General features: G+C 39.9%; 1 protein-coding gene across 3 annotated transcripts in view; it reads right to left on the reverse strand.

Moving 5' to 3' along the window:
* RBL1 (RB transcriptional corepressor like 1) overlaps positions 1 to 13,335 on the reverse strand; it is a 42,961-nt gene that overhangs the window by 15,188 nt on the left and 14,438 nt on the right. For all 3 annotated transcript variants that reach the window (XM_073683728.1, XM_073683729.1, XM_073683730.1), the window contains exons 9-12: positions 7,919 to 8,085; positions 7,731 to 7,843; positions 6,232 to 6,335; positions 5,287 to 5,424 (exon numbers count right to left, since the gene is read on the reverse strand). In XM_073683728.1, the coding sequence (XP_073539829.1) occupies positions 5,287 to 5,424; positions 6,232 to 6,335; positions 7,731 to 7,843; positions 7,919 to 8,085 (522 nt within the window). The remainder of the gene's footprint in view (positions 1 to 5,286; positions 5,425 to 6,231; positions 6,336 to 7,730; positions 7,844 to 7,918; positions 8,086 to 13,335) is intronic.

The following is a 13,335-nucleotide window of genomic DNA, read 5'->3' on the forward strand; positions in this document are numbered from 1 at the left end:
CACCAAGGACAACATCTGCAAGGAGTTTGTATGTTCTCCCCATGTATGTGTGGGTTTCCTCCGGGTTCTCCAGGTTCCTCCCACACTCCAAAGACATACTGATAGGGAATGTAGATTGTGCGCCCCAATGAGGACAGTGCTGAAAACATCTGTAAGGCGCTGCGCAATATGATGGCGCTATGTAAGCAATGCATAATAAATAGTAACATTTGGTTGGAGGTTTTGGCAGACCCTTACCGAAAAACAAATACACAGACGTGCCCAAACACTTGCCTCAAAGTGAATAGGGTCAAAAAACTGTATGTATGGGCGGACATATCATTGGTGCAACCTGCTATGTTACAGTAGTCGTGTACGCTGTTGTGTAAAACAGTGCAGCATTTCAGAGGAAACATCCTTTAAAAAGCCTGCGTCTAAAGATCTTGAAATACTAGTCCAAGTCCCCAGTTACTCTCTGGATTGACAAAGCTCTCCATATGTGTATAGGGAAAGACATCGCAGTCTAGCAGAACTTGGCATGGAAAAGCCAATTGGATCGGCCTGCAGGACTAGTCATCTGAAACGCATAGTCCTCAGCCAATTAACCCCTTCACACCGCGACCCTTTTCGGTTTTTGCTCCCCTTTTTCCCAGAGCAATAAGTTTTTTATTTTTCAGTTAATATGGCTGTGTAAGAGCTTTTTTTTTGCGGGATGAGTTGTACTTTTGAACTATAACATTAGTTTTACCATAGCGTGTACTGGAAAGTGGGAAAAAAATCCAAGTGCTGTCAAATTGCAAAAAAAGTGCAATTCCACAATTTTTTTTTTTACCACGTTCACTACATGGTTAAACTGACCTGCCGTTATGATTCCAAAGTTGCCATTTTCCAAGACCCGTAACATCTCCATTTTTTGATCTGGAGCCGGGTGAGGGCTTATTTTTTGCTGGTCGAGCAGACGTTTTTAGTGATACTATTTTGGGGTAGATATGATGTTTTGATCGCCAATTATTGCATTTTATTGCAATGTTGCAGCGACCATAAAAAGCAATTCTGCAGTTTAAATTTTTTTTTTTTTTGCTACGCCGTTTACCGATCGGATTCTTTTTATATATTGATAGATCGGGCAATTCTGAACACGGCGATAGCAATATGTGTATTTTTTTTTTGTATTTTGAATGTGGTGAAAGGGGGTGATTTTATTTTCTAAAAAATAATTGTAATATAAAAAAAAAAAAAAAAAAAAAAAAAAATATTTTAAAAATGCTTCAATAGTCTCCATGTGTGACTGGAATCTGACATCATCTAATTGTTTGTGTGTAGCAGATAAGCTCATTTGCTAGGAGCGCCAACTGCTGAGTGGTGCTCATAGCATCCCAGCAATGACAACCGCAGGGGTCTCCTACCGACCCCGGGTTGTCATGCCAACTCATCGGCGTCCCGCAGTCATGTGACATGGGTGCCGATGGACGGCACTAGGAGCGTCCTTCTGCCGTGGCCACGTTAAATGACACTGTCAGATTGACAGCGATATTTAACATGTTAACAGCTGAGGGTGGATTGTGATTGCACCCGCGGTTATTAGGGGCACATGACAGCAGATCAGATCAGCTGTCATGTCCCCGGAAATGTGGTGCGGGCTCATTGCCGGAGCCCGCGCCAAAGGGAGAGACACGCCATGTCATTAAGGGGTTAAAGTATGTTTTTTCTGAAATGCTGCAGCGTTTCAGATTAGGGGCTCATGAATAAACACATAGAAAGCATAATGAGCCATGCTATTTAATAGGGCTGTTAAGATGAATGATCTTTAAGGCACAACTGACCGTGAAAAGAAAAGAAAAAAAAAAAAAAAAAAAACATCGCAGCATGCACTACTTTCTCACACATTCAAGTATATGTATGCATTAAAATATTAAAAAAAAATATCAGATCCCACACGGAACATCCAAGTGGCATTCGGCTTTTACAGATACAGTTGAGTTTTAAACCTAGGAAACTGTATGTGATAATTTACATTTTTTAGTGTAGCTCTGTGAAAAATTGTACACAGATGTAAAAAAGACACACGGAAGCAGACAGTGAAATCTGATGACAATTAACCCCTTAAGCCCCAAGGGTGGTTTGCACGTTAATGACCAGGCCAATTTTTACAATTCTGACCACTGTCACTTTATGATGTAATTACTCTGGAACGCTTCAACGGATCCCCCTGATTCTGAGACTGTTTTTCGTGACATATTGTACTTCATGATTGTGGAAAAATTTCTTCGATATCACTTGCGTTTATTTGTGAAAAAAACGGAAATTTGGCGAAAATTTTGAAAATTTTGCAATTTTCAAAATTTGAATTTTTAAGCCCTGAAATCGAGAGATATGTCACACAAAAGAGTTAATAAATAACATTTCCCACATGTCTACTTTACATCAGCACAATTTTGGAACCAAAAATTTTTTTTTGTTAGGGAGCTATAAGGGTTAGAAGTTGACCAGCGATTTCTCATTTTTCCAACAAAATTAACAAAACCATTTTTTTAGGGACCACATCACATTTGAAGTCACTTTGAGAGGTCTTTATGACAGAAAATACCCAAAAGTGACACCATTCTAAAAACTGCACTCCTCAAGGTGCTCAAAACCACATTCAAGAACTTTATTAACCCTGTGGAAGAAAAAAATGAACATTTAACTTTTTTCACAAAAATGTTACTTTAGACCCAATTTAATGAAAAAGTGTTTTTTTTTTCACTTTTTCATTTTTACGAATCAATTTGTGAAGCACCTGGGGGTTCCAAGTGCTCACTATGCATCTAGATAGGTGCCTTGGGGGGTCTAGTTTCCAAAATGGGGTCACTTGTGGGGGAGCTCCAAAGTTTGGGCACACAGGGGCTCTCCAAACGCAACATGGCGTCCGCTAACAATTTGAGCCGATTTTCCATTCAATTCGTTAGCGGACACCATGTCGCATTTGGAGAGCCCGTGATGTGCCTAAACAGTGGAGCTCCCCCACAAGTGTCCCCATTTTGGAAACTATACCCCTCAAGGATTTTATTAAGGTGTATAGTGAACATTTTGAACCCAGAGGTACGGCACAGAATTTGTTTACATTAGGTCATCATATTGAATAAGTTGTCATTATTCTTGAGAGCAAGTGCTCGCTACTTGAGTTTGCATCGGGTACTCGGGTATGCACCATGTACAGCGTGTGCTCGAGTGACATGCTCGAGTCCCTGCTCCGCATGTTTCACGGTTATTAGACACCCAAAAAAAAACATGCGGGTATCGCTCGTGCATGGCAGGCAATCCCCGTAAAGTTTTTTTGGCCGCGAAACATATGGGGCAGAGACTCGAGCATGTCACTCAAATACCCACGATACTCAATGCATACCAGAGCACCCGATGCAAACTCAAGTAGCGAGCACTTGCGCTCAACACTAGTCGCCATATCGTCATCTTTTTTTCTTACTTTTGAAAAAAATCCCAACCCCAGCCCTAGCCCCAGCACAACCCTAGCCCCTAACCCTAGAGTTTATTTTTGACGCCGTTCCTTGTGCGGTATAAGTGATTAGACGACTTTATTCTTCAGGTCGGTGTGATTACAGCAATGCCAGAATCATATGGGGTTTTTATGACTGACAGCTGTCACACACTAAAAGATGCATTTTTTGTAAAATCTAGTTTTTGCATCGCCATATTTTGAGAGCTATAATTTTTCCAGATTTTGGTAGACAGTCATGTGACGGCTCGTTTTTTGCGGGATGACTTGACGTTGTTATTGGTGCCATTTTCAGGCACGTGACATTTTTTGATCGCTTTCTATTCCGATTTTTGGGAGGCAGAATAAACAAAAACCAACAATTCAGGACTTTTTTTTTTTTTTATTCTGTTCCGCGTGTGGTAAAATTGATGAGGTAGCTTTATTCTTCGTGTCAGTACGTTTACAGTGGTACCACATTTGTATTATTTTTCTATGTTTTGGCGCTTATACACAATAAAAGCTATTTTATAGAAAAAAATATTTTTTAGCATCGCTTTATTCTGAGAGCTATAACTTTTTTATTTTTCGGCTGATGGAGCTGTATGGCGGCTTGTTTTTTGCGGGACGAGATAACGTTTTCAGCGGTACCATTTTTATTTATATGCGTCTTTTTGATCGCGTGTTATTCCACTTTTTGTTTGGCGGTATGGTGATAAAGCATTGTTTCCTGCTTCGTTTTTTTTTTTTTTTTTTTTTTTTTTACCGTGTTCACTGAAGGGGTTAACTAGTGTGACAGTTTTATAGGTCAGGTTGTTCCGGACGCGGCGATACCAAATATGTGTACTTTTATTGTTTTTTTTTGTAATAATATTTATTGATGGGTACATTATATTTTTATTTTTGGTGGATTATTTTTTTTATATTTTTGCAATTTTTTATTTTATTTTTTTTTTTCCACTTTCAGACAGTTTATACACTTTATTACTTTGTCCCACTCTGGGACTTTCACTTTTTTTTTCTCTGATCGCCTGCATGGCATAGGAATGGAGCACCATCCCTATGCCATGCAGGCTGTCAGCGGTGCACAGTGTGAAGATTGTTTGGAGATGCACTGCGCATGTCCAAACAATCTTCCTGCTGTCTGGTGACCCGGATGTTGTCATGACGACATCGGGTCGTCATGGCAACACCCAGGAAGCCTTTGCAGACTGCGCTGGAAGCCGGAAGAGGAGGTGAGTATCGGCGATCACCTCCCCTTGCCCCCGCAATGCCGCGATCGACTTAGATCGCAGCATCGCAGGGGTTAATGTGCTGGGACCGCTCCCTGCACATAGTACCGGGTGTCAGCTGTGACAATCAGTAGACACCCGGCGGCGATCGCGCCCGCACGATCGCGATGACGTACTAATACGGGTCTGGCTCTTAAGTCCCAGGGCACAGACGCGTATTAGTACGTCAGATGTTGTTAAGGGGTTAAAACAAAACAAAAAAAAAATCATCTGAGGTTTCTGGATAAAAAGCAAACAATTTCTCTTCTCCAGGGACCCTAAACATACATGGCTGCAATAATGCAGCAACTGTCTGATTCATTCTGCCTGTGCTCCAGTGAAAAGTGAATTTAGGAGTTAGTGGGAGAGATGTCTCATAAGTGAAAAATAAAGCATAGGTCTCTGATAACATATTACAAAGTTTCTTATATTTGTACTATTGATTTACGTAAAGTTTTTTGAAAAACACAGTGGCTTTTTAAAGGACCATTTCTATATATTTTCTTATACAAACTGTGGAAGGTGAACCTCTCAACAATAGCTACCCCCCTACAGCTCATTTACCTTATAGAAATAGAACGGACTAAGGTTAAGTACTTCAATGGTCCAAGGAAATTTTCGAGGAGAACTGTAAGCAAATAGCACAATTTCTAGACAGCATGTCAGCAGAGATTGGTGAAAAATATCTTGCTCCAGTAATGCCTACGAAAAAAAAAAAAGTACAGAAAGCTAGTATTACAATGACAATGTATAGATTTGTAGAATGTATTCAGACTTTGAAGTTAAATTGCATTAGAACAGTAGCTGATATAAATACATGAGGTTTGCCAACAAAACAGTTACAGTTTTCAAAAGAAATGTGTAAATTAAATTACACATGTAGAAACTGCAATTAAAATCAGAAACAGCTGCAACATTGAGTCTTGCAACTGCAATTTTTGGGGTATGTGCACACGGTCAGTATTGGCAGTGCTTTGAATGAAGCATACTTTATGCTGCGTCCAAAGGGCTGCACGCAGGTGAATCCGCATGTGTTCACTGAACCATGCGGATTCACCGCATCCTATACATTGCACTGATAGAGTGTCTCTTGAAATTGACATGCTGCGGTCTGTAAAGACGCGCCACCTGTCCATCTCCGCGGGAGAGCCGCAGGAGCACACAGACGCATAGTGGGCATGGGATTTCTTGACATCCCATCCACTATGCTGTAACATCTGGCAGCTGCGGATTGCACACAGCACACTTGTGCTGCGTCCAATCCGCAGCCATTACTGCACCTAGTCATCTGGATACACTAAGGCTCCTCAATCACTAAATTTTCCCACAAATATATTCTGCATGACCGAAAGAGTCAATTATAATAGGTCATAATCACCCTTTAGAGAAGCTAGTAATGTGGCATGTATGCCTTTACATGACAGAGTCAGGTGCCAAATAATTTCAGTGAATTTTTAGCCTACAGTTAAACATCAAGATCCAGAAAGCTCAAGTAGCTGCTCGTCTTACCGTTAAGTCTTTCCCATTAAGCCTTCTAATTTCTTGAAAAACAATAGATTCTAATACTTTATAGTACAAAATCTCGGCCAGTTTCCATCGATTAATAGCAAAGTCTGAAAATAGAAAACAAAGATGGACCCTATCTACATAAGTGCTTTAAGATGCAAAATTTACAGTTTAGAAATTTATATTAACCCCTTAATGACCGGAGCATTTTCCAGGGTTTTTGCGTTTTCGTTTTTTGCTCCCCTTGTTCCCAGACAGAGCCATAACTTTTTTATTTTTCAGCCAATATGGCCGTGTGAGGGCTTATTTTTTGCCGAACAATTTGTACTTTTGAATGACATCGCTGGTTTTACCATAAAGTGTAGTGGAAAACAGGAAAAAAATCCAAGTGCGGTGAAATTGCAAAAAAGTGCAATTCAACAGTTTGTTTTTTTTTTTTTGTTTGTTTTTTTTACCAAGTTCACTGAATGCTAAAACTGACCTGTCATTGTTATTCTTCAGGTCATTACGAGTTCGTAGACACCAAACATGTATAGGTTCTTCTGTATTTAAGTGGTGAAAAAAGAAATGCAAAGTTTACTTAAAAAAAAAAAAAAAAAAAAAAGCGCCATTTTCCGAGACCTGCAGTGTCTCCATTTTTTGTGATCTGGGGCATGGTGATGGCTTATTTTTTGTGCGCCGACCTGATGTTTTTATTGATACAATTTTGGGGTAGATACGATGTTTTGATCGCCCATTATTGCATTTTATTGCAATGTTGAGGCGACCAAAAAAAAAGGAATTCGGCAGTCTTGATTTTTTTTTTTTTTCTCGATAAACGGTTTACCGATCGGATTCTTTTTTTATACTGATAGATCGGGCAATTCTGAACACCGCGATACCAAATATGTGTGTCTTTTTTATTGTTTTATTTTGAATGGGACGAAAGGGGGAGATTTAATTTTTTTTATTTTTAACCCTTTTTAATGCTTCAATAGTCTTCATGGGAGACTAGAAGCAGCAATTACCTGATCGGCTCTACTACATATAGGTGATGAGCAGATCGCCTGTATGTAGCAGATTTGCTCACTTGCTATGAGCGACGACCACTGGGCCTCTTCCTGGAAGCGCAAGTTAAATGCCGCTGTCAGAGATTGTCAGCAGCATTTAACTAGACAACAGCCGCGAGTGGATAGCGATTCCCCCCGCGGCTGTTGTGGGCACATGTCAGCTATATAAATCAGCTGACATGTGCCCAGTTCAATGCGGGCTCAGTGCTGGGGTGCGCACAGAACCGGGGGTTACGACGTGGAGAACACTATTACATCCCACGTCGTAAAGGGGTTAAACTGGTTAGAGGGGGTTTTCTACTAATAACTTTATTCAGCCCATCAGCTTGAAATAGGTTTAAATTACTAAAATTATTCACCCTCTGCTGTTCCACCAAAGTCTCTACTCTGTCGATTTGCTTTTGTTTTATAGGCTGCCCTACATTGCCTACAGAGGTGGTCTCTGAAACTAACCAATATGAGAACCAGGCTGATCTCCTGATGGCTGAGTATAATGATGACAGAAGCGTCTCTGGACGTCATTCACAGTGTTCTGTATATTTTCCATCGGATTGCGGGCACATGACCTAGAGCAAAAACAAGACACGTCTGACACCTCCAACTAATATAGGAGAGACAAAATAAGTATAGTTGATACCTACTTAAAGATATTAATCAGCTGGTCGCTGGGGGTATTCCGGAGTCCGCTCACCATGCTCTGTAGCTTACTCACGCACTGTGTAGCTGATGAGACAGGAGTGATTACAGCCTCCTTCTCCTTCAGGTATCGTCTACCAGTTAATGGAGTGGATGGCGCAAATGACCTCCTCTGTGGAACAATATATAAAACATTACCATAAAACAGTACCATATATAAAACACTACTGGCATAACAATTTGCCAGAAATCTACTAGAGCCTCCTGGTAAATAAGTCAATGGTGATATTGCTAGGCGTTAGGTCCCAAAGCCTGAGGTACCGTACTACCAAATTCTAATGACATTTCCCATTGAAATTTTGGTCAAATGCTTGGGTGCAGCATAAGGAAACTGAATTAATGGGCAGATCGAGCAGTCAGCTGGCTGTAATAGCCTCCATGACAATGATCTTTTCAGGTGGCAAGAACAGGGCACCTCAACATTTTTTTTTTTTTTTTTTTTGTAAAGGAATAATAAAGTCAATAGTGATCTGCGTCTCACCACATGCTGTATTACACAGGTATTCACCATCACATAAAAAAACACCAACAGCACAGCAGTACGGAGCTAAATGTATTCCATGTGCACCTGCCATATAGTGTCTCTATAAAATGACTGATACGAAAATTTTCAATATTTCGTATCTAAAAAAATTAATACACACACACACACACACACACACACACACACACACACACCTATTAGTGATGAGCGAGCATGCTCGTTACTCGACATTTACGAGCATGCTCGGGCGTTTTCCCGAGTATCTTCAGCGTGCTTGGGTGCTTGGAAAGGGTTAATAGAACATATTCGCTCATCACTAATACCAATCAGTTCACACTAAAAATGTGTATAATTATATTATATATACACACACACATATATTTTGATCTTGCTGCCCACATAACCCACAATAAAACGTCTTTTGCTGCACATATGTGCACAAATTTTTCAAATTCTAACAGCACGATATGTTCTGGAACTACATTTCCCTACCTTTCCAATGCACTTGCTATTGCATGAGATAAGTAAACCATTCATCCAGAAGCCCGCCTCTTAGGTTTGTATGGAATTTGACAGGAGAGCAGGGGAAAAGAGACAAATACCTTTTCTCCTCTTCCTGTAGTTCTTCTCATTATCACAGAGGCTAGAGAATCTGCACATCACAATAAGCAGTGGACAGCAAGTTAGACATATGGGAGACACCTGACTGATTATTGTGCCTGAATATGTCATTTTGGGCAAGTACTTAACAAAATTGTAATTTTATTGAAAGATTATACAGGACCATTAAAAAGACTATTTAGGAGGAAATAGACACTGTATGCATCATCTGAAGGGACAGTTCTGCATTTTTATAAACATTTGTGGAAGCAATTTTTTTTCTCTTCATTTCTGCAGTATAAAGGTTTTTTTTAACCCCTAAACACTATATGTATATCAATTATGAGCAAGGTTGTGGAGTCGGAGTTAGTTTTGGTCGGAGTCGGTAGAAATGTACCGACTCCAGCTTTAAAAAAAAAAAATGTATTAATATTTCAGAATTGAACTTTCATATGAATTTTATAAATGTTACTCAAATATATATGTTCTATCAAACTATGAACAACAGTGATAAGCAGTTCTGCTGGAGATAGAGACATTTCTTACTTCTTGTGTGTCACTGTTCTCCACTGCCCTTATCTAATCTTATACTTGGTTAACCTCATGCTGCCCCAACCCCTCTACTTACAATGTATGAAACTGAAAGTGAAAATGTGTTGCAAATTCTTAATAGTAAAGCTCCTCCTCTAGACTAGATGTTTACTAGGTGTGCGTCTTCCAAGCATCTCACAGCGGCTACTCAGAAGAGGAAGACTGTAAGAAGTATTATCCTTTCAACAAACTTTGCATCAGTTAACTGAGTACATGAGGAATAACTGTATTACTGACCACTATATCAGTTGTACGACCTGGCAATAATTTTGTACAATTGTTTTTAGGAAAAACAATTGTCATTTGGATTGTGAATGCAGAATTAAAAACCTGAGAATGTCAAAGAAGCGTCACATTAAATCAGCTGTATTTGAACATTTCACCATCACTCAATATAGAAAACATTATGTCTGTCAGTGTATGACAAATGATCCAGATGAAAACAAATGCTGTGAAGCCAAGATCAGTGCATATTCAGGCAAAGATAAAAATGCTCCTACCAGAGCTTCTAATCTAAAGAGACATTTACAGCGCTTTCATCCAGAAGTACTGAAAGCAGTGGATGAGAAAGACTGCATCCAAACCAATGAACCAGTGCCCAGCTCTTCCAGCCAAACAAAGGAGCAGAGAACTTTGCAGCCATCAGTTGCAAGATATTTTGTCAGTGACAAAGTTACTGTGACAATGACAGTAGATACATTTAAAAAACAGATCATAGAGCTTGTTGTAAAGGATAGTGTGCCTATTTCATTATTTTCACGACCAGCTTTGTGTGTCTGAATGGGGAAATGGCCCACAAGCTTGGTGTTTCTCTGGAGAGAGAGAGAGTATTAGAAAATTAGTAATCGAAGAAGCTTTTAAACAAAAGGAAGAACTTAAAAAAAAAACTCTCAAGGGACGCTTTCTGTTTCTTAAAATGGATGCCTGCACACGTCACAGAGTGAACTATTTTGCCATCAATGTCCGATTTGTTTGTGACAAAAATGAAATAGTTACCAAGACATTGTCAGTAAAAGACACCAAAGCTCATCGCACCAGTGAGTTTCTCCAGGTCTTGGTGGAAAAGGTTCTGCAAGACTATGAACTTAAAAAAGAGCAAGTTCTTTCTGTCGTAACTGACAATGCTTCAAATATGATAAGTACTATTAAGCTAATGAATGAGAGTAATGATGGTGACCAGCAGCTAGAAGAACATTCTGGGTCCACAGACACAGAAATATTTGAAATAGAGGAACACAGTATTGTAACTGAGGAGCAAACTGAAGTTGCTTCAGATGAACAGCAACATGATAGTTTAGATGATCTTGTTGAAACTGTGTCAATGCGTTCTTTCATTCATCACATGCGCTGTGTTGTGCATACGCTACAGCAGGCTATAAAGAGACAGTCTGCAAGAAGGACATGCTGCTTCACTGATTGGCAAGGTGAGAAAATTGGCTACTGTTGCCAGAACCCCTAAAGTTGACTCAATTTTGAAGAGACGTGCTGGAAAAGGGGCAATTATTGATCAAGCCACACAATGGGGCAGTACTTACTTAATGATTCAGCGCTTGGTTGAACTGAAAACCTTTCTTGTAGACATGGCTAACCCTCAACTGAAGCTAAATGAAAGTCAGTGGAATCAGGTGACTGAGCTGGAAAAATTGCTAGAGCACCCATTTACAGTGACTAAAAAATTACAAGCAGAGGACTTAACTCCAGGTATTTTCTTAAAGGAGTGTAAGAACCTGATGTTTCGCCTGTCCCAAAGAGGAGGGTTAATTGCAAGTGGCATTGCTACATCAATGAAATGGAGAGAGGAGCTACTATTACAAAATAACATTCTTTTGGCAGCTGTTATGTAGACCCAATGCATCGGATTCTTCTAGATGATCAACAGTTAACTAAAGGAAAAGAAGCTCTGTTTGAAATAGCAGCAAGGATGAAAGGGTTGCAGAACAGTCAGGAGGAACAACAAGAATTTGGTCGTCCTGCCACATCTTCACCCTCATCATCAACTGATGAAGAATTTAATTTCTAAAAATATTTGGATCACAAGGACCGTGCAAAGCGTTCCCGCATAGAAGAAGAGTCATCCCCATCAAAGAACACAGCCAGTACATTTCAGAAGAATTTTTCATGTGCACTAAAAGAAATTTGACCGTTCATCAAAAATAACAGTGCAACAAGCGATTCCTCTGTATCCTGACATTGTCAGAGATGTTGCCCGAGTGGTTACTGCTTTGCCACCAACCCAAGTTTAGTGTAGAGAGGTTGTTCTCTGCTCTCAAAATAATTAGATCAGATTTGAGGGCATCCATGAAGGAAGATCTGACAGAGGCAATACTTTTTCTGAGGACAAATTTATAGATTTCTTCTTATTAACTGCATAACAGTGTTAATTGCATATTTACTTACAAGAGTTTAGAAAAGTTTATAAAAGTTATTTGCTATATTCTAATAAATATAGTTTTTGCTCTAAGTGGTCTGATTACTTATATGATGGTGAGAAACTGAATAAGCACGATGTTAATATTTTACAACAGTAAGTTTATTGTTACGAATTGGCCATTTATGAAGGAGTCGGAGTCTGAGTCTGAGTCGGAACCTGATAAAATCCAGGAGTCGGAGTCGCAACTGTGGCTTACAGACTCCACAGCCCTGGTTATGAGTAGTGTTGAGCCACCCTCGTAGTGTTCGGGTTCGGTTCGTCGAACACCGGGATGTTCGTGGAACACCTTAGAACACTGTCAAACACCGTACACCGTTAAAACCAATGGCAGGCAAACAAAAACCCATAGAAAACACCTTCAAAAGGTGTCCAAAAGCTGATAAACTGCTCAGAAGACACTCTCTTTAAAAAAGCCGGCCGGCAATTCAGCATCGGTACCCAACAATTTAGAACAGAAAGAATAGAGCATCACACATAGATTAGATAGATAGAAACATGTCAGTCACATATATAAGAAGTACAGTGACTGTTGATTACTGTACTTGTCATTTAGTGTTAAAATAAAGGATTTATTAAAAAAAAAAAAAAATTGGCTGGGGTTGATGCCAGCTGACATCAAGCCCAGGTTAGTAATGGAGAGGCGTCTATAAGACACCCCCATTACTAACCCCATAGTCAAAGTTAAAAAAAAGCACAAACACCCAGAATAAAGTCCTTTAATTGAAATAAACACACCATTCTTTATTGTTCTAAATTAAACCATACTTACCATCACGCCCATTCCAGCTGAAGCCAACGATCTCCTGCAATAAAAGTAAAATAATAAACTAATCTCATCCTTACCAATTCTCCTGCGCTTGCCGTGAGCGTGAGAGAATTCTTCTGCGCTCACGGCAAGCGCAGGAGAATTTTCCCACGCTGTCAGTGACGTGCATGAGGTGAGCTGAGTTCATTGGACATGAACTCGGCTCATCTGGATGCCGTCACAGCCAGACACTGAGGAGCGCAAGCATGCCTGCGCTTTTCAGTGTCTGCGGCATGGCAAGCTGGATGGCAGCTTTCGGATGCGATCCAGCCTTGTCATGTGAATGTAGCAGAGCTGATGTGAATGTAGCAGAGCTGGAGCCGTCCTGGGAACCATGGAAAGGTAAGGATGAGATTGGTTTATTATTTTACTTTTATTGCAAGAGATAGTTGGCTTCAGCTGGAATGGGTGTGATGGTAAGTATGGTTTAATTTAGAACAATAAAGAATGG

The sequence above is a fragment of the Phyllobates terribilis genome, unplaced genomic scaffold (assembly GCF_046119375.1).
Source record: "Phyllobates terribilis strain yellow unplaced genomic scaffold, ASM4611937v1 Scaffold_5__5_contigs__length_657084704, whole genome shotgun sequence".
In the NCBI taxonomy this organism is placed as follows: domain Eukaryota; kingdom Metazoa; phylum Chordata; class Amphibia; order Anura; family Dendrobatidae; genus Phyllobates; species Phyllobates terribilis.